This window comes from Gadus morhua, chromosome 19 (assembly GCF_902167405.1).
Source record: "Gadus morhua chromosome 19, gadMor3.0, whole genome shotgun sequence".
NCBI lineage: Eukaryota > Metazoa > Chordata > Actinopteri > Gadiformes > Gadidae > Gadus > Gadus morhua.
This window is the reverse complement of record NC_044066.1, coordinates 4,266,828-4,285,012: the sequence shown is the minus strand read 5'-3', so window position 1 is coordinate 4,285,012 and position 18,185 is coordinate 4,266,828. Positions and strand designations below refer to the sequence as shown.

At 45.6% G+C, this 18,185-nt stretch overlaps 1 protein-coding gene across 3 annotated transcripts in view; it reads left to right on the top strand.

Moving 5' to 3' along the window:
- Nucleotides 1-584: 584 nt before the first annotated feature.
- apc (APC regulator of WNT signaling pathway) overlaps nucleotides 585-18,185 on the top strand; it is a 28,295-nt gene continuing 10,694 nt past the window's right edge. The window contains exons 1-10 of one of the 3 annotated variants that reach the window (XM_030341491.1): nucleotides 585-835; nucleotides 8,451-8,711; nucleotides 11,297-11,381; nucleotides 12,547-12,769; nucleotides 12,901-13,009; nucleotides 13,407-13,520; nucleotides 15,333-15,410; nucleotides 16,785-16,838; nucleotides 16,934-17,020; nucleotides 17,493-17,670. In XM_030341491.1, the coding sequence (XP_030197351.1) occupies nucleotides 8,490-8,711; nucleotides 11,297-11,381; nucleotides 12,547-12,769; nucleotides 12,901-13,009; nucleotides 13,407-13,520; nucleotides 15,333-15,410; nucleotides 16,785-16,838; nucleotides 16,934-17,020; nucleotides 17,493-17,670 (1,150 nt within the window). In that variant the 5' untranslated portion in view covers nucleotides 585-835; nucleotides 8,451-8,489. Of the gene's footprint in view, nucleotides 836-6,067; nucleotides 6,253-8,450; nucleotides 8,712-9,903; nucleotides 10,171-11,296; nucleotides 11,382-12,546; nucleotides 12,770-12,900; nucleotides 13,010-13,406; nucleotides 13,521-15,332; nucleotides 15,411-16,784; nucleotides 16,839-16,933; nucleotides 17,021-17,492; nucleotides 17,671-18,185 lie in introns of those variants that run through there. The other 2 variants (XM_030341492.1, XM_030341493.1) reach the window with 2 other exon arrangements.

Sequence of the window (18,185 nt, the reverse complement as noted above, 5' to 3'; positions counted from 1 at the left end):
ATCACCTCTTCCTTTATCCCGCACCACCTCCTCCTCCTCCATCACCTCCTCTTTCTGCACCCACCACTTCCTCCTCCGCCTACTCCTCTTCCTTAACCTACCACTTCCTCCTCCTCCACCATCTCCTCTTCCTCCACCCACCACTTCCTCCTCCGCCTCCTCCTCTTCCTTAACCTACCACTTCCTCCTCCTCCACCATCTCCTCTTCCTCCACCCACCACTTCCCCCTCTGCCTCCTCCTCTTCCTTAACCTACCACTTCCTCCTCCTCCACCATCTCCTCTTCCTCCACCCACCACTTCCTCCTCCGCCTCCTCCTCTTCCTTAACCTACCACTTCCTCCTCCTCCACCATCTCCTCTTCCTCCACCCACCACTTCCTCCTCCTCCTCCACCATTTCCTCTTCTTCCGACCACCACTTCCTCCTCAACCACCTATTCCTGCCGCCTCCCCCCCCCCCCCAAACCCACTCTTCCCACGACACCAACTTCCTCCTCCAGCGTCTCTTCCTTCCACCTCAACCAACCACTACCATTGCCTCCACCCACATCCTCCTACACCTACCACCTCTTCCTCCAACTTCGTCCTCCTCCTGGCTCCCTCTCAACCCAACACCAAACTCGTCCTACACTTTAAAGTGAATAGATCTTGATATTAATGACCGATTATTCATTAACGTGTATGCGAAACCGAAGGAGCGTTTTGATTGGCCAAAACGAGGGGGGAATGAGCGTTCTGATTGGCCAGGGGGAGGGGAGAAGGAGCGAGTGAAAGTTGGGAGTGGGGAGAAAGAAGGAAGGGTGAAAAGAGAGCGAGATAGCGGAACAAAGGCCACGGTAAGACCGATAAAATACCCGAAACGTTTTATTCCGCATGTTATCGCATTGTTGTGTTCCCTCTTTTTCATTTGATCTGTTGTTAGCATTAGCAAGGCCACAGAAACTAGCGTAGCTCGGAGCTACGGCTAATCCTGAACGAGTGTTTGTGTGTGTGCGCGTGCATGTGTGTGTAACGTGTGTGACAATGTGTTCGTGTTGTGTGTGCGTGTTAGCAAAGGATAGCCTGTGCCCTCCTAGCCGAGTTGCACTTGGCCTGTACTAAGTAGCACCACCAGCTAGGCTAACAAGTTAGATCCACCAGCTAGCCATCAGGTTTGCTCCACCAACAAGCTAACCGGTTTGCACCACCAGCTAGGCTAACAGGTTGGCGACACCAGCTAGGCTAACATCTTAGCAACACCAGTTAGTTAACAGGTTTGTTCAACCAGCTAGCCATCAGGTTAGCTCCACCAGCTATGCTAACAGGTTAGCGACACCAGCTAGCCATCAGGGTTGCTCCACTAGCTTTTAAACAGGTCAGCTCTGAGTTTTGCTAAGAATGATCACAGCATTCATGATACAACCTGCCTGTGTTACTCAGAATACACTTGACAGGTATGTTGTTTATAAACTCCAAATATTAATCAACCCTTGAAACATAGAGGCTTTAGTGGTGGCTAGCTTTAGACTCTTTCCATCCAGAGGTAACGGTTGTAATATAAATACATTCATACTAATAAATACCGACAGCCAAGTGTTTCGAAGTGTGTCTTCTGCATTGGATCATGTGTCATTATGGCGTGGTGTTGGGGGTGTGTGTGTGTGGTGTAAGGTAACTCGTGGTGTGTGTACATCCCGTTATACCCAAACATTAACTTTCCCATAATAGTAATACAATATAATGATGCTGAGCTAGTGGAAATGCAGTTTACATGTGTTCATGCCTAATAAATATAGCCTATCATCTGAAATGATTGTTATGACAACAAATATTCCGTACAGGTTTAAGATGAATGACATTTTCTTAAATGTTGTTCTTTTATGGCCACAGGAATAGGATTGAATGTTCTTTTCCTGTCGTAGGTATTCAATTTGTGACTCATAATTTCAAAGAGATGCAACATTGGTCACAAGACCTGTAATATCCTTATTTAATTGTAATAGCTATATTGTATCTTTAACATCATTCATCCATATAGCTATAGCCTACAATAGATTGGACACTTATTTCAATAGATGACATGGATCAATTGTTTGGCAGAAACTTAATGAGTTTGTTAATATTGCTTCTGTACTAAATGGTTGTCTTTAATTCCTCATTTCATAAATTCATGTATTTTGGGCTTGGAGTTATAGGAAGGTGTGATGGATATGACCCATGGAAACTTGCTGATGCGTTGCATTTCAGCATAGTGATGTAAATGAACTGCTTCACACACCGGGGCGTTTCACAATTACTACTATCAATACAAAGTGTCCGGGAAGCATAACCCCCTAGGGGTTAGCCAGTTTACCAAATATTATACCCCAATATGTTCTGTTGTGTTGACAACATTTGACAATTTTCTTCTTAGGGTTGGGGTTATCTGCTGACATACAAAGTATTGGTGCAGACAGAAAATACTCCATGTCAACTCATGAAGAAGAACCAATTTCTAGTAGCAAAAAGCTGGTATGAGTGAACAGCAATGTTGAGTCATGTCTGGGAAGTGTATCTGCCACTCTTGATTCAGAGGCTCTCTTCTCCACGCCAGTCGAAGGTATCTTTGTGTCAGCAGCATCATCTGGCGCCCATTGACGTTCTTTATCAATCAGTGTTTTTGTGTGTGTACGGATGTGGGAAAGATAAAGAAGGAGGGACTCCCTGAAAAGTTAGCCAAATAAAGTTACAACAAGGCTACCCAGAGACAGAGCCTACCCTTGTGTCTGTTCGATGGCATAGGTTGGTTTATTTATCATGGTTTTCTGTTCTGCAACTAGAAGCAGGCTACCACTCTTGGAGAAATTTGGATGAAACGTAAATAGGATAATACATCCACCATGTCCTACAACATGTACACAACAACCAGAGTGACTAATGACTATGACAAAGATACACGATTGTCATTGGTTAAACTGAGTTATTCGTAGACTAGAGACGTCGACTGTTGTGCGATTTAATGAATGAAGCTCTCTGCAAAATTGGATATAACATTGTATGTGACCAGTCTCATTCAACGCCAAGGTTTTGTTTTATTGATGAGAGAATAATTGTCAAAGGCCGATCACATTCAGTGTAAACGGACCTTTTGTGCCGGTGATTTTCAATCGAGTTGTCTCGTACATTAATATCAACATATTATATTGAATATGATGTCATATCCCCAAACCCTTAGCACCCTGCTCTCCGACGGACGGGGTCGCCCACTGGCATCGACCCACGCATTCTCTGTAGTCGCTGCTGGTGGGCCTTTAGCATGTTGTCGATGGACGAGCTAAAAACCAAGATATTAGATTCAACACAACTCCGTCGGTTCTGCTGGTACCAAGTGGATTTCGATTGTCCAATCACACAGCCAGATGCGCGCCGCACTAGGCGCTCATGTGTATGAAGTGAACTGGAGTTCAACTTTTGTCCTGACCTTTCAACATGCCACATCCCTCACCCCCACACGAAGTGACGGGGAGGGGTTGCCAGTCTAGAGGCTACTCTGGGGGTGCTCGTGCTACGCTATGCAAAGCATACTCGAAGAGTTTATTAACATGCACTTCTATGTTACAAAAAGAACGCTACATGTGTAACGGTGATACAGTGCCATTAACAGTACTATGTTGGATTTACTGCCTCTAAAGGTAAAAGCAGTTTTTCTCACTGAATATTGAGGGACTGTGTTGGTTCGACCCTAAACCCCCCCCAGGAAAAACAAATTATTTAAGCAACTAGATTTCTCCATTTTTCATCTGATATCTACTTAAAGGAGTTCTAAAAATAAATGTGATAAATATATATTTCCGTACAAGTTGCCCAAATGCCGGGGTTGTCGAGGGTTATTAATAAGAAGGGTTGTCTTACGGGTTTCCTGTTGGGTTGGTGAATATCGATTGAGCTATTGCGGTCTCGATTACAGGTCGTTCACAAAGCATCGCATCCCAAGCCACCGTGGACTTCAATAACGTGTGTTTCCAAAAGGGTTATTTCATTGTTTTTGCTGCAGTAGATCGTTTTTTTTATTTTTATATTTTGTTGAGATAAATAATTAGGATATGCGACAGCCTACCTACTTTTATTTGGTTGCATTTTTATTACTTGTCTTATTACTAATTGGCATTTTTCTGTTAGCATTTGAACCTATTTTTTTATAAAGAAGAATGGATGCGCTTTGTGCTGTCTTTAGTTGAGTTTGGTCCTTAGTCTTTAGTTGGTGTGGTAGAAATTAGACTGCTGGTCCCCCACAGCCTAATACATCAATGGGAAACCAAGATGCCAAGCATGACAGCTGGGGGACGGATGCCCCAGTTCATCTATCAGGTGGACCATGGCGTCAACAACATGTTCATCCACAGCAGCGCATTACTCCGAGTGCTGCTGCTACAGGGGCCTGGAGCCTTGGGCCGGCCAGGGTCATGTGGTCAGCCTGCTGCTCGCTGCTAAAGGAGCTCTTTAGCTAGAAGCTCGACATTCTAGTGGTTATGGGCGTTCCACTCCCAGACGAAAGGTTCTGGGTTAGATTCTCGAGGTCCACAGTCTAACACCAGGCATCCTGCAGCCAGATGAGCCATAGCCTCTACCTTCTCCATGCCGACCTGCTTCTGGATTCACCGTTGCTTTGTAGAAAGGCCTCTGATAGAAAATGACCAAATGCCACCATATACTTGTTTATTCTTTCAAACGAATGGGCATTTTTATTTTATTTTAACCTCCAATTTTTTCTTTTCTCTCTCATATAAACTAAAAAGTCTAACATGTATGGTCCCTCGTTGGCAGCATCTTAACTCTTTCTACTGTTTAAAGGGGGACCATGTGTTCTGTTATGTCAAATGTCACTGCATCTGGCTGTCCCCCTGCGGGGTTTATTCCGCTGTCTGTGTGTGAATCTGAATGAATGGAAGTCGCTATGGATAAAAGCGTCAGCCATCACTTAAATGTAAATTGAAAAAAATTGCCTGATACTTGAGTTCTGATATTTATGGGTAGGCCCTTAATAACCTATGCTAAAAGCTATACTTAGTCTACCAGAGAGAGAGAATCAGCCCCGTGTTGCATTGTGGGGTTGAGAGATGGGAGGGTCAGCACAGAGACGAGGCTCAGTGATCTGATGGGTTGATGGAACCCTTCTGACTGTGAGAGACGGAGAGAGAGAGAGAGAGAACGAGAGGGCTACATAGAGGACTGCAGCATTAAGAAGCAACGTTTATTTTCACTTGATTTGAAGTAATATGATTAATCAATTGTCAAACTTTGATTCAAATCATTTGAAATAATAATATTATTTACGACTAATTCTTCTCATCATATGACCCAGCAGTCAATAATATGCTACGATAATAGCTCATCTTGTGACCCAACAACACACAGTAATATACTATGGTAGAGAATGAGGCTGTTATGCAAAGAAACCTATACTGACTCTACCAGAGAGAGGCTGTTATTCAAACCTATACTGACTCTACCAGAGAGAGGCTGTTAGTCAAACCCATTCTGACTCCACCAGAGAGAGGCTGTTATTCAAACCTATACTGACTCTACCAGAGAGAGGCTGTTAGTCAAACCCATTCTGACTCCACCAGAGAGAGGCTGTTATTCAAACCTATACTGACTCTACCAGAGGGAGGCTGTTAGTCAAACCCATTCTGACTCCACCAGAGAGAGGCTGTTATTCAAACCTATACTGACTCTACCAGAGGGAGGCTGTTATTCAAACCTATACTGACTCTACCAGAGAGAGGCTGTTATTCAAACCTATACTCACTCTACCAGAGAGAGGCTGTTAGTCAAAACTATACTGACTCTACCAGAGAGAGGCTGTTAGTCAAACCTATACTCACTCTACCAGAGAGAGGCTGTTAGTCAAAACTATACTGACTCTACCAGAGAGAGGCTGTTAGTCAAACCTATACTGACAACCAGAGGAAGAGAGAGGCAGTTTTTTTTAAAGCCGATACTGACTCTACCAGAGAGAGAGAGCATCAGCCCCCTGTGATGCATTGTGGGGGATGGGAGAGGATCAGCGAGGGAGGGGTGAGCAGCAGAGATGAGGAGCAGTAATCTGATTGGTTGTGGCTCAACCACCTGACTGTGGCCTACGGAGAGACAGGGAGAGAGAGAGACGGAGAGATGGAGAACAAGAGAGATGCATAGAGAGAGAGAGCTACTTGGTGAGACGGTGGGAGAGAGAGAGAGCTAGATAGAGAGACAGAGGGAGAGAGGTGATAATGGCGGCCACTTCAACGATGGGGTGAGTCTGATGGTTTTCTGTCTTATCTTTTTTTACATCTATATTTCTATATATTCCTTTTCGTTCCATCCATCTCGTCGTTGACATCCTACCTCCATCAGATGATGAGAGAGGGAGGGAGGGAGAGACGATAACAGGATGGCTGATGTGCAGACAAAAGGGCTGTGTGTGTGTGTGTGTGAGAGAGAGAGAGATAGGGCCGGGGGAGGAGGGGGGATGGGGACGGAGGGGAGGAGGAGGAGGAGGAGGAGGTGGATAAGGGCGTAGGCTTTGGTCTGTTATTATGTCTCCATTTTGTTACATTTTTTTTAAATGGTGGCTTGAATTTAGAAAAATAAATCCTAAGGGCAAATGGATGGAGAAAGGGCTATGGGGAGGGAGGGAGTGTCCCTGGAATTATGTCCTTCAGAAATGGAGGGAGGGAAGAGGGATTATCAGTATTGTAACAGAGGTTGGGTTGTTGGGCTAGAGATGGAAGATGTTGGATGGATGAATAGATAGGTCGATGGATGGGTGGTTGCTAAGATGGATGCATGCTGATAGATGGTGGTTGTCTGCCTTACAGCTGTCATCCAATTGCATTCAACTACAGCCTGTTTAACAAAAACAGTCATTTAGCCTTTAAACCTGCTTAACTAGCTAACGGATAAACGTTCTAGTCAGTTAGCCTGATGAACCAGCTGAACTACTAGTGTATGGATTAACTAGGCAGTCAGTCAGCCTGTTAAATAGCTAACTGATGAACCAGTTAATCAGTTAGGCTGTCTAAACCAGCTAAACTAGCTAATTGATAAACCAAGCAGTTAGTTATCCTGCTCAACTAGCTAACTTTAAACTATTCAGTCAGTTAGCCTGATAAACCAGCTGAACTAGCTCATGGATCAACAGTCAGTTAGTCAGCCTGTTAAACAGCTAACTGATAAACCAGTTAATCAGTTAGCCTGTTAAAACCGTTAACCAGTCAGTCAGGCAGTTAGCCTATCAAACAGAGGTAGGTAACTTGGTAATTGAACAACCAATCAGTTATCCTGCTAAACTAGCTAACGGATAAACCAGCAAACTAACCTGGAGTTAGAGTGGGATACGTAACCTAACGCTGAATATTCAGTATTGCATAATGAAATGACCTCGACCTCTCTCTGTCTCTCTTTCCATATCTCTCTCTCTGTCTCGACCTCACTCTCCATGCCTCTTCTCTCTATAACCCTCAGTCTGTCACTACCTCTCATTCTCGTCTCTTCCTGTCTCTCTACCTCACTCTCTCCATTTCCCCTTTCACAAATGCCGTCTTTCCCTGTAATGTTCTGAGATTTCCTGCATGGGGTAATTTGACTGCTCCAGACATGGCAACATTTCTGGATTGTGGCCTGCATGGCTGTTTTTTGAATGAGCAACATCTCCCAAGGTCTGACGTAGGACAAGCTTTTCTCTCTAGTGATTATACCCATCACAAGACTCCGCTGGGATGTATTTGAATCCGCAACGGATCCTCTTAATGAATCTGTGCTTTGGGCTGATCTGATAACATTATCAATGCGGCTACTTTTGTCTGCAAAGAAGCTCCCTTTTTCACTCATTTCTGGAAAGGTTCCAAAATGAGCATGTACTTATTGTAAGTCGCTTTGGATAAAAGCGTCTGAAAATGGCCATAAATGTAAATATAATGAGCAGGCTCCTCTCAGTACACAACTTGTATGCCGGCTGGCGTCCACAAGTGTTGCATTAGCGCATTCTGCTGGACTGTGCCGCGGCCCTCTATTCCAGGATGGCTATTCCGTGTTGGAATAGAACGGAATAAGAAGGAAATCGTAAAAATTGGGCGTGTTTTGAATAGGTCAAACCAACAGCGCCGCCTGAACGGTTAAGCTTGTTATTCGGGGCGGCGTGTGGCTCAGGAGGTAGAGCGGGTCGGCTGGTAACCGGAAGGTTGCTAGTACGACCGGAGGGTTGAGTGTCGAGGTGTCCTTGAGCAAGACGCCTCACCCTAACTGCTCCCGCAGAGCTGCCCCTTGCCTTGCTTGGTTGTCTCCGCCTTCGGCTTTTGAATGTTTGCATGACTGGGTGAATGTTAGGCAATATTGTAAAGCTTTGAGTGGCCACTGGTTAGAAAAGCGGAATGCAGTCCATTTACCATAATTTACCGCGAACTATGAAAGGGGCTTATGTCTCTCTCTCTCTCCCTCCCTCTCACTCTCCAGGTGTGCCCTGCCAGCCCGCCGCTGCCGCCAGACGTCTCCATGTCTTCATCCTCTTCCTCCTCTTCGTCGTCCCGGGCAACCGGCAGCAGCCATAGTGCCGGCGGTAGCGGTGTTCCCACGGCAACAGTCCCAGGCGCCTCCTACGATCAGCTGCTGTGGCAGGTGGAGCTGCTGAAGATGGAGAACTCCACCCTAAGGCAGGAGCTACAGCACAACTCCTCCCACCTCTGCAAGCTGGAGAGCGAAGCCTCCAACATGAAGGTGAGACAGACCCATACACAGGTAGACGCACACACATGAAGGTGACGCACACACATACGCAGGTAGACGCACACACATGAAGGTGAGACAGACACATACACAGGTAGACGCACACACATGAAGGTGAGACAGACACATACACAGGTAGACGCACACACATTAAGGTGAGACAGACACACAGGTAGACGCACACACATGAAGGTGAGACAGACACATACACAGGTAGACGCACACACATGAAGGTGAGACAGACACATACCCAGGTAGACGCACACACATGAAGGTGAGACAGACACATACACAGCTAGACGCACACACAGACCGGTAGACACAGGTCGGTATAACTAAGATGATATACTCCAGTTACCGTTTATTCTTCTTATCTGGCCGTTCATTCGCTACAATACTGCATTTCCTCAGATGCTGTTGAATAGCGCTGGTTCTGTGGTGCGATTTAATTGACACTTTGAACAATGTACCAATCATTGTGTCTTCATTGGAGCCTGCGTGGGTCGTGTTTCCAATGCGAGCTCCAACACCGGCACCTCCATTACAGCTGCGCTATAACTTCTCAAAGTCCTGGCGTGCATCGCAGAGCGATTGCCACTCCTTATATTAAACACAGAACAAGATCTAAAGTCATCACAGAGCCATTACTGCTCATTATATTAAACAGAACAAGACCTAAAGTCGTCACATTACTACTCATTATTTTAAACGGAACAAGATCTAAAGTCATCACATAGCCATTTCAGAGCCTATGTGAGCATGTGTCACCAGCATTATTGAATAAAATATATTATTACGAAGGCTTTTATTACATGTAACGTAATCTGATAGATCCAACCAGTCATCGGTTAGTTTAAATTAACCCCAGTGATAACCCATCTTGACCTCTCTGTTGGTTTTTCCTGTTCTCAAAGTGGTTTGAACCAGTTACTCCTCGAGAGAAAATCCCTGAATTGACAGAAAAAGGCCCAAGCTGTTACTTTCTGAAAACATGGATGTAATAACCACAGAACCTGAAGAGGAAGTCATCACTGAAAACCTTGCTGATTAAAGCTAACCCCAATCTAAAAGGCCATGTTGTTGTACTAAACTATAACCCAAATGGTTAGAGTAGTGTTTTTATGATCAAATACAAAACTAATGAATGTTACCTCGATCATTCAAATGTTTGAGGTAAGCCCTTTATTTTTTACATGTATGCATAACATGTATACATTTATTCATTCATTTATATAAAGCATAGTAGGGGAAATGGAGTCACAACATTCTTGAAACTCTAGAGTAGAGGAAATGGACCAATGGAGAAAAACAGGAAGTGGCCGTCCCTCTCTTCCTGTAGTGACGACAACGGTGTGAGTTGAGCGTTGTTGTGCTAGTTTGAGTTGAGCGTTGGTGTGTGTGGAGAATGGTGTCAGACATGTCGCTGTATCGGCGATGTTTCTTCATCGTGGTGAGTTACCTTGGTTTGTTGGCTTTATGTAGATATAAGATAATTCTTACACTTATATTAATTATTCATAGTGTGTGTGTGTGTGTGTGTATTGCCCTGCTAAGGATACTTTGAATACATCAGAACAAGTGTAAAATTTGTGGTTTTTCTATACATAATTAATTATACATAGATTTTAAAAAAATATATAGCACGAAAAATCATACGTATTAGAGCTTGCTCTTATCCATTATCTCTAGCATCGAATATGAGTTGGTCTACCGAGCAAATATTTTGGGAAAAACTAAAAAGGTTCCCTGCGTATATTTCTTTCTTATCAGAGCCGAGACCACTGCTGCAGAATCACAAATCACAAAGGACTGCTGTTTGGCTTTTGGATTGGATCCATTGTCATCAGTCCTTCCAGTGTCCTTCTATCATTTAAAGCTCTGTGGCTCGTACACGCATCTGAAGATGTTTTCTCAGCCAAATCTTGAATCACACTATCTTCATTAAGGGTTTGTACCTTCAATGAGGTTTAGGCTTACTGGACACATGGTATAACGCCACAGTGTGTGGCCGTTTCATACATATACCATCGCCCATTATAACGCATTATAACACTGGTAATAAAAACGTATTGCAACCTTGCAGTGGGTCTTAACACGCCACCTCATTCATTCATATTCACTGGATATGTGGCGGTGCTAATGTGGCTGTGTGGTGGGCTATTGAGGCTGTATGGTGGGGCTAGACTGTATGGTGGGGCTAGTGAGGCTGTATGGTGGGGCTAGTGAGGCTGTGTAGTGAGATTGTGTCCAGCTCCGAGCACAACCCTTGCACTATTCTGGATGACGTCTCTCCAGAATAGGGAAACAGATCAACCTTGTTCCTGGAGTCTTATCTAATTGCTTGTTATTATTAGTAGCTTATTGCTATATTTGCCCCTGGCGAGGTGGGTGGGACTGCATTGCACTAGTGGGTGGGATCGTTGGGACACAATGTTAAAAACACAGGGGAGATCCCTCGACCCCATGACTGGGACCACAGCAGGGATCATGTTGTTGTTCCCGATCAGTCAGCTAAATCCGAGGTACAGGATGATCGTCTTGGGGCCCTATTGAACTCTAATGTGTGTGTCTCATAGGAGGTCCTCAAACAGCTCCAGGGCACCATAGAAGAAGAGACCAGTGACATCCCCGCCCAGCTGGACTTTATGGAACGAATGAAAGGTGACCCAAGCTGACACACGCATGCATGACACACGCATCATAGTCATATTGGTGTATTCATGAAAATAACATAATCACACACCTCACCTCTACTCATGTGTTCATATTTTCCCCACCTCGAGTCATGTGTTCATGTATCCACCACCTCTGGTCATGTGTTCATGTCTCCACCACCTCTAGTCATGTGTTCATTAGCGGTGTAACGGTACACAAAAGTCACGGTTCGGTACGTACCTCGGTTTTTAAGGTACGGTACGGTTCATAGTTAAGGGGACATTTTTTAAAAACTGCTTGTTTGTCAACAACGAAGAATGGCCGTAGATCAGCAGCAATGAAAACACCAATAAACGTGGTTATGGCATTTGCATTTCTGAATTCCCAGACAGGGGTTGTTGAAATAGTGTCATGAGCTGGAATTGCACAGCTCGTTTTTTTTTATGTGATAGTGATAGTAACACCTGCATGGTGCCTTTTCAAATGCGTGTGCTAGTGATGTGCATTCTCTGGCAAAAATACTATTCGATATTCGCTGATAAGTATTCGAAAATCGCTAAATCAAGAGAGTGATTTAGCGAATCAGGAGAGGCTTTTATGATTTGTATGAAATCAATCTGTTTATTTCAACAACTACGCCATCAACATTCAACATCAAAATTATGTCAACGTGGGCTTAGACAGATAGACCTACATGCGTCAAACGGATCGCTATTCAGTTATTTACTTATTTATTTATTTTACTGAACACAGCCTGCAAGACGGTGAACTAGACACGTCAAAAATATGTCTTCACACGGTGTGTCTTTTTTACAATTTATTTGTTACCAGCATTCGTAATGTTGATCAGCAGAGAAATAGTCTGCCAAAGTCGTTGACGTCGCTTAGCAACTGAGGACGCTATTCACCACCGGAAGTTGTGAAGGCCCATGTGTAATAAATAACGATAGTCGCATTCATTATTCGATATTCTACGTGACTCAGACTATTCGACGATCATTGATCGCTATGTACGCCACATTTGCGTACCGCGGTATACCTCTGTAACCGCTCCAAAGTGCCTGTACCGTGACGGTTCGGTACAAATACGTGTACCGTTACACCCCTAGTGTTCATGTATCCACCACCTCTAGTCATGTGTTCATAACTCTGTTGTTCTGCCCCTCCCTAGAGATGAGCATCGAGCCCGCTAGCCTAGCGCCTGTGAAGCTACGTGCTAACAAGCCCGCAGCGTCCCCGGCTGCCGCCACCCAGTCCCCACTCAGCCAGGGGCCCCACGGCTCCTCCTACCCCAAGAGAGGGGCCCCTGCGCCCCCGGCCCCCGCCACGCTCTCCCCTCCCGGCGATGCTAACCAGACCCCTGCCGGCTACCTGGAGCAGCTGAAGCATGAGAGGTACAGACTCAGACAGGGGACATATGGACATGTAACCTTTGACTTTAAACACCATGAGGTCGGTTTGTTTAGATGTAACCTTACCATTAACCAAGCATTACCCACTCTGCATCTCCTGGTCTCCCCCCTAGGTCCCTCCTATTGGCTGAACTAGACAAGGAGGAGAAGGAGAAGGAGTGGTACTATGGCCAGCTCCAGAACCTGACCAAGCGCATCGACAGCCTCCCTCTCTCAGACAACGTAAATATGATTAGCTCATCAACAGTCTGTCTCTCTCTGAAAACGTAAATATGATTAACTCATCAACAGTCTGTCCCTCTCTCTGACAACGTAAATATGATTAACTCATCAACAGTCTGTCCCTCTTTCTGACAACGTAAATATGATTAACTCATCAACAGTCTGTCCCTCTCCGACAACATTACTTTTGGAGCGTGAGGTCTCTGAGAGAATACCGGCCGTCAGTCTTAACCTGTTCTAGCAGCTGTCCTGTCTGTGTCTTAACTACCTGTTTATTTCTAACCTGCATGTCTGTCAATCTTTACCTGTCTGTCCCTCCCTTTTCGTCTCACCTTCCTGCCTGTCTCTACCCGTCTGCCTCTCACCTCCCTGCCTGTCTCTCTACCTTTGTGTGTAGTTCTCTCTGCAGACAGACATGACGAGACGTCAGCTGGAGTTTGAGGCCCGACAGCTGAGAGGAGCCATGGAGGAACAGCTAGGCTCCTGCCAGGACATGGAGCGACGAGCACTGGTATACTATATATACACTATTATATGCACCATTATATACATTATTATAGTTATTATTAGGGCTGGGTATCACTAGGTACCCCACGATACGATACTATCACGATATTTTACCCACGATAACGATAATATCACGATACAGCGATTCTGCGATTATCGATAAGTATAATCGCAGTAACAGAAAATTAGAAAACAAAAAAATGCAGAAAACATTTCATTGCTTAGTTTCATTCGCTCTGTTTACAGTGGATGTATCGCAATGGCGAGGCGCAAGCAGCCTTTAGCCGTGTTCTGTAAATATTCTAGAACACACGGGAGTCCTGGAGCTCTATATCAAAATATTATCATATAGCCTACATAGATATCTATATCATATAATGTATATTATAACCGCCAAAAGATGTGTGAGCCGATATTATGAATCTCAAACGACCGCGTTGGGTTCTCCGACGTTCCTGGTTCTTCAACGTCCTCATCAATGTGAAGTAGACTGAACCGCGACAAGGAGGAGAAAGGGATTGTTCCCGGGCAGTGCTTAGGCACCTCCGCCTCCGGCGGTGGTCCCTCAGCGGGTCTCAAGCTGAAGACATTCGCCGCCAACAATCCCTTTCTCCTCCATGTCGTGGTTCATGTTCTTGAGGGAGTCAAAGCCAAAGTTCCTTCCCCCCAATTCATTCTCAACCTTGGCTGAGATAACCCCCAATACGAGTCTCGTTGTAGAAATACCAGAGACGAGAGTCCGACAGAACGGTTATCCAAATAACAACAAGGAAGTGTACAACACTTGCGATACAGTCCTGGAGCTCTATATCTAAATATCATATAATACATAGAAATCTATATCATTTAATACATATTATCACGGCCAAAAGCGGTGTGCGCCTCCAGACGATATAATGAATCACAAACTACTTTGTCGGGTTCTGCGACGTCTCTGGTTCTTCCACTTTCACATCAACCTGAAGTCGACTGAACCGCGCGCTGCCTGCTGCCGGCTGCCCGCTGCCGGGCGATGGTGCCTCCCGGCAACCGGCGGCATGACGCAGTTCATGTACTTCATCCAGTCAAAGCCAAAGTTCCTTTCTCCCAATTCCTTCCCAACCATGGCTGAGATAACATAACCCCCACAACAGTCTCGTTGTGGAAATACAAGACACGTCAAAGAACCGACAAGAAACACTTGCGTTACAGTGTGTGTATTCACACAAACACACACACATGTGGCGCTCGCACGGTCGAGTCTCATTGGCGGGCCAACGTCTCTGGGCGGGCCAGGCAGAGTAAGGGGAGGAGCTGAGATTCCTGATGACGTCAAGAATACAGACATTCCAAATCAGCGCACTTGAGCCTCCGTTTTTTCGAAGGCGAGCAGAACAGCTAGTGCTCGTTTTACACCAAACACAAGTTTTAGCAATTGGGGGACCATAGGCAGGCTAGGGGAACTCATATTTATGTAAGAAAACCTCATAAAGTGAGATTTTCATGTCATGGGACCTTTAAATATCGATATTTGGCGTCAGCATATCGATAACGTCCCGCAAGACGAAATATTGCGATATGTCGCAGTATCGATATTTTGGCACACCCCTAGTTATTATGAACACATGGAGCGACGAGCACAGGTATACTATATAAACACACTGTTGTTTATATTATATACACTATTATATACACATGGAGCATGGTGTAGCAGCTGGCCTCCTGCCAAGGCACGGGGCGCCGAGCACTGGTAACACGCGCGCGTGTGTGTGTGTGTGTGTGTGTGTGTGTGTGTGTGTGTGTGTGTGTGTGTGTGTGTGTGTGTGCGTGTGCGTAGGCCCGGCTGTCTCGTATCCAGGGCATAGAGAAGGACCTGCTGAGAGGAGGACAGAGGCTGCTGCATACTGAAGACAAGGTACCCGTGACCTCTCTTATATACACTGGTGGCCTGCTGGTTCAAAACGGGCCGTACCGCTGCTGGATCATCAAAGGGCTTCATACTCCCCGTGGCTCCTCCTTCGGTCCTCAGCAACCCATCAGATGAATCTGAGAAAATCAACACGCATACGTACCTCTGATTTATAGATGCATATATACACTTTATTTTTATTTCTAATCACCATAGAATATTCCCACTCTGAAGGCAAGGTGTGAATTATCCACATGATTTATACACGCGCACGCACACACGCACACACACACGCGCGCGCACGTGCATACTTTAAGGCCTATTAAATAGAATCTGGGGAAAAAATGGGCCATGTGACGAATTCAACCAGAAGATGGCATCAATGCAACATTATGGATAGCTCCACATGCATGAAAACACCCCCCCAGCCTGGAGGCGATGCAAATGGTTTGATGGGGGGGGGGGGGGGGGTAGATCTAATATTTGAATGCTGTTTTCAACCAGTTATTTATTAGGACTATGTTTTGCATAATTTTGATTTTGATTTAGTCAACACTGCTTGTGCTTGGCCGTTTCACTCATGCTGTCCTGACCTGCGTTATTCTGGAACAATTCCTGCATGGAGTCACACGGAATGGTAACAGAGATCAATGTTCTGACAATTTACCCGCTCTGGAGCATCCCCGGGTCACAGCCGGTATTGCTTGTTGTGAATGAGCGCAGCAACATTGCTGGGAGAGGAACGTAAACGGTTAGGTCCTTGTGATGTAAGACGCTAAAGCGTGGAGCGAGAAAATCTATCACAAATCTGCGGAAGACGTATTTTAATCCATGACACTTTGTGGTAACGCGTCAACACTGTCCGGGTGATTGGATGACACTATCAATACAGCTTATTATGTTGTTTGGAATCAAGCTTCTTTCATGGATGGCTGGAAACTGGACAGATTCCAAAGTAAGCCAGATCTTCCCGGTCTGCGGGTTTCATGGCGACTGGTGACCATAAGTGTTGCATCCACGCCATCATCATTCTGACATTGCTTTGCCATGTGTGAAACAGTGCTTGATGAAAATGTTCTAGAACGGTGCGACGACGTGATATGGCGAAGTTAAAGTGTAGCAGGCACAATCAAGATGGAGATAACGGCATCACCGCAATACCACAGCCATTTAACGCTCGTCACATCAAATTATCGCATACCCATAACCATCCATATCTTAGATCGACCTTCTTGATTTTCTCCGGCCACTCATTCCTGTCTGCCCCGTTGGTGCCTCTGCTTGTGGAGACAGTTCTATATATCTCCTTGCTGAAGGGAGGTGTTTTTTCTATTTATAATGACCAGATTCATTAACTCTCTCACTCTGTCCCTTCACCAGGCTGAGGGCGTCCAGGTGTGTGCAGACAGCAGCAACGCTGCCAATAATACACAGGTACAGACACACCCTCACTCGCTTGCTTAGACGTTCACTCACTCACTCACTCACCCACCCACTCACTCTCCTCATCCCATCTGTGTGTGTGCCAGGTGTGTGAGCAGGACTCCACCAGCGAGGCGTCCTCCACTGGGGGGTACTCCATCCCTCGCAGGCTCACCAGCCACCTGGGGACCAAGGTGAGCTCCTCTATAGCTTATCCCCCTAGGGTTAGCTTCTACTACAGCTCAGATAGCATCTGTATATTAGAACTGTAGCTTATTACTTTAGGGTTAGCTCCTGTACTATAGTATCAGTAGGTTCTGTAAACTAAGCTTCTCTAATTACTCAGATATCACCTGTAGCTTATCCTCTTTAGGGTCAGCCCACCCACTAACTCAGACAGGATCTGTAACTTATCCCTGCGTTGGCTAGCTTCTCTACTAGGTCAGATAACATCTATAGCTTAACCTGTGTTGGGAATCTTATCGATAGCTCAGATAGCATCTGTAGCTTAACCCTGAAAGGTTAGTACCTTCACTAGCTCAGACAGAATCTGTGGCCTCTCTCTAACTGTTAGCCTGCTAGCCAGCTGTGGTCTGATAGCTTTCCACTGCTAACTTCTAGCTGTTGTCTGGTAGTGCTCAGTGCTAACTGCTAGCTGTCTGACAGGTGGAGATGGTGTACAGCCTGCTGTCCATGCTAGGAACGCATGACAAGGACGACATGTCCCGCACCCTGCTGGCCATGTCCAGCTCGCAGGACTCGTGCATCGCCATGCGCCAGTCGGGCTGCCTGCCCCTACTCATCCAGCTACTGCACGGCAGCGACAAGGACTCTCTGCTGCTAGGTGAGGGCGCTGGGGGTCATGGGCTGTAGCCGCCTCCTTATGTTCATCCAAAGGGGAAGCACCGTTCTGTTTGGGTCTCACCAGGACTCTGGGAAATTCTGTTGGAGGTCTTAGTTAAGTTCTGTTACGTTCTCATGAGGTCCTGGAGTGGGTTGCCTAGACTGGTCTTTACTAAGCCTAGTCATAACGGCTAAATCTGTTTTTGTTGAACAGCCTTTTGAATTAACTTAATAACACCAGGTCTTTGCGATGCACGTTCATGTGAATGCCCGCGCACCATGGCTTTGTCCTAGCTGTGTGTTGCTAATATGCACTGTTAGCAATCTCCCGCTCTCTTGATAATTTGTAGCCAAGCGTTATTCATTTGCGGTGACATTATGAAGGATCAGAGGAAGAGATAAGGCAAATGGATCGACATTGTGTTCCGAAAATCAATAGAGCTGTACAACCAGCACAAGACCATGCTAACAGTCCAACGTCATTGCAAACAAGAACAGTTAAGAATGGCCCGACAG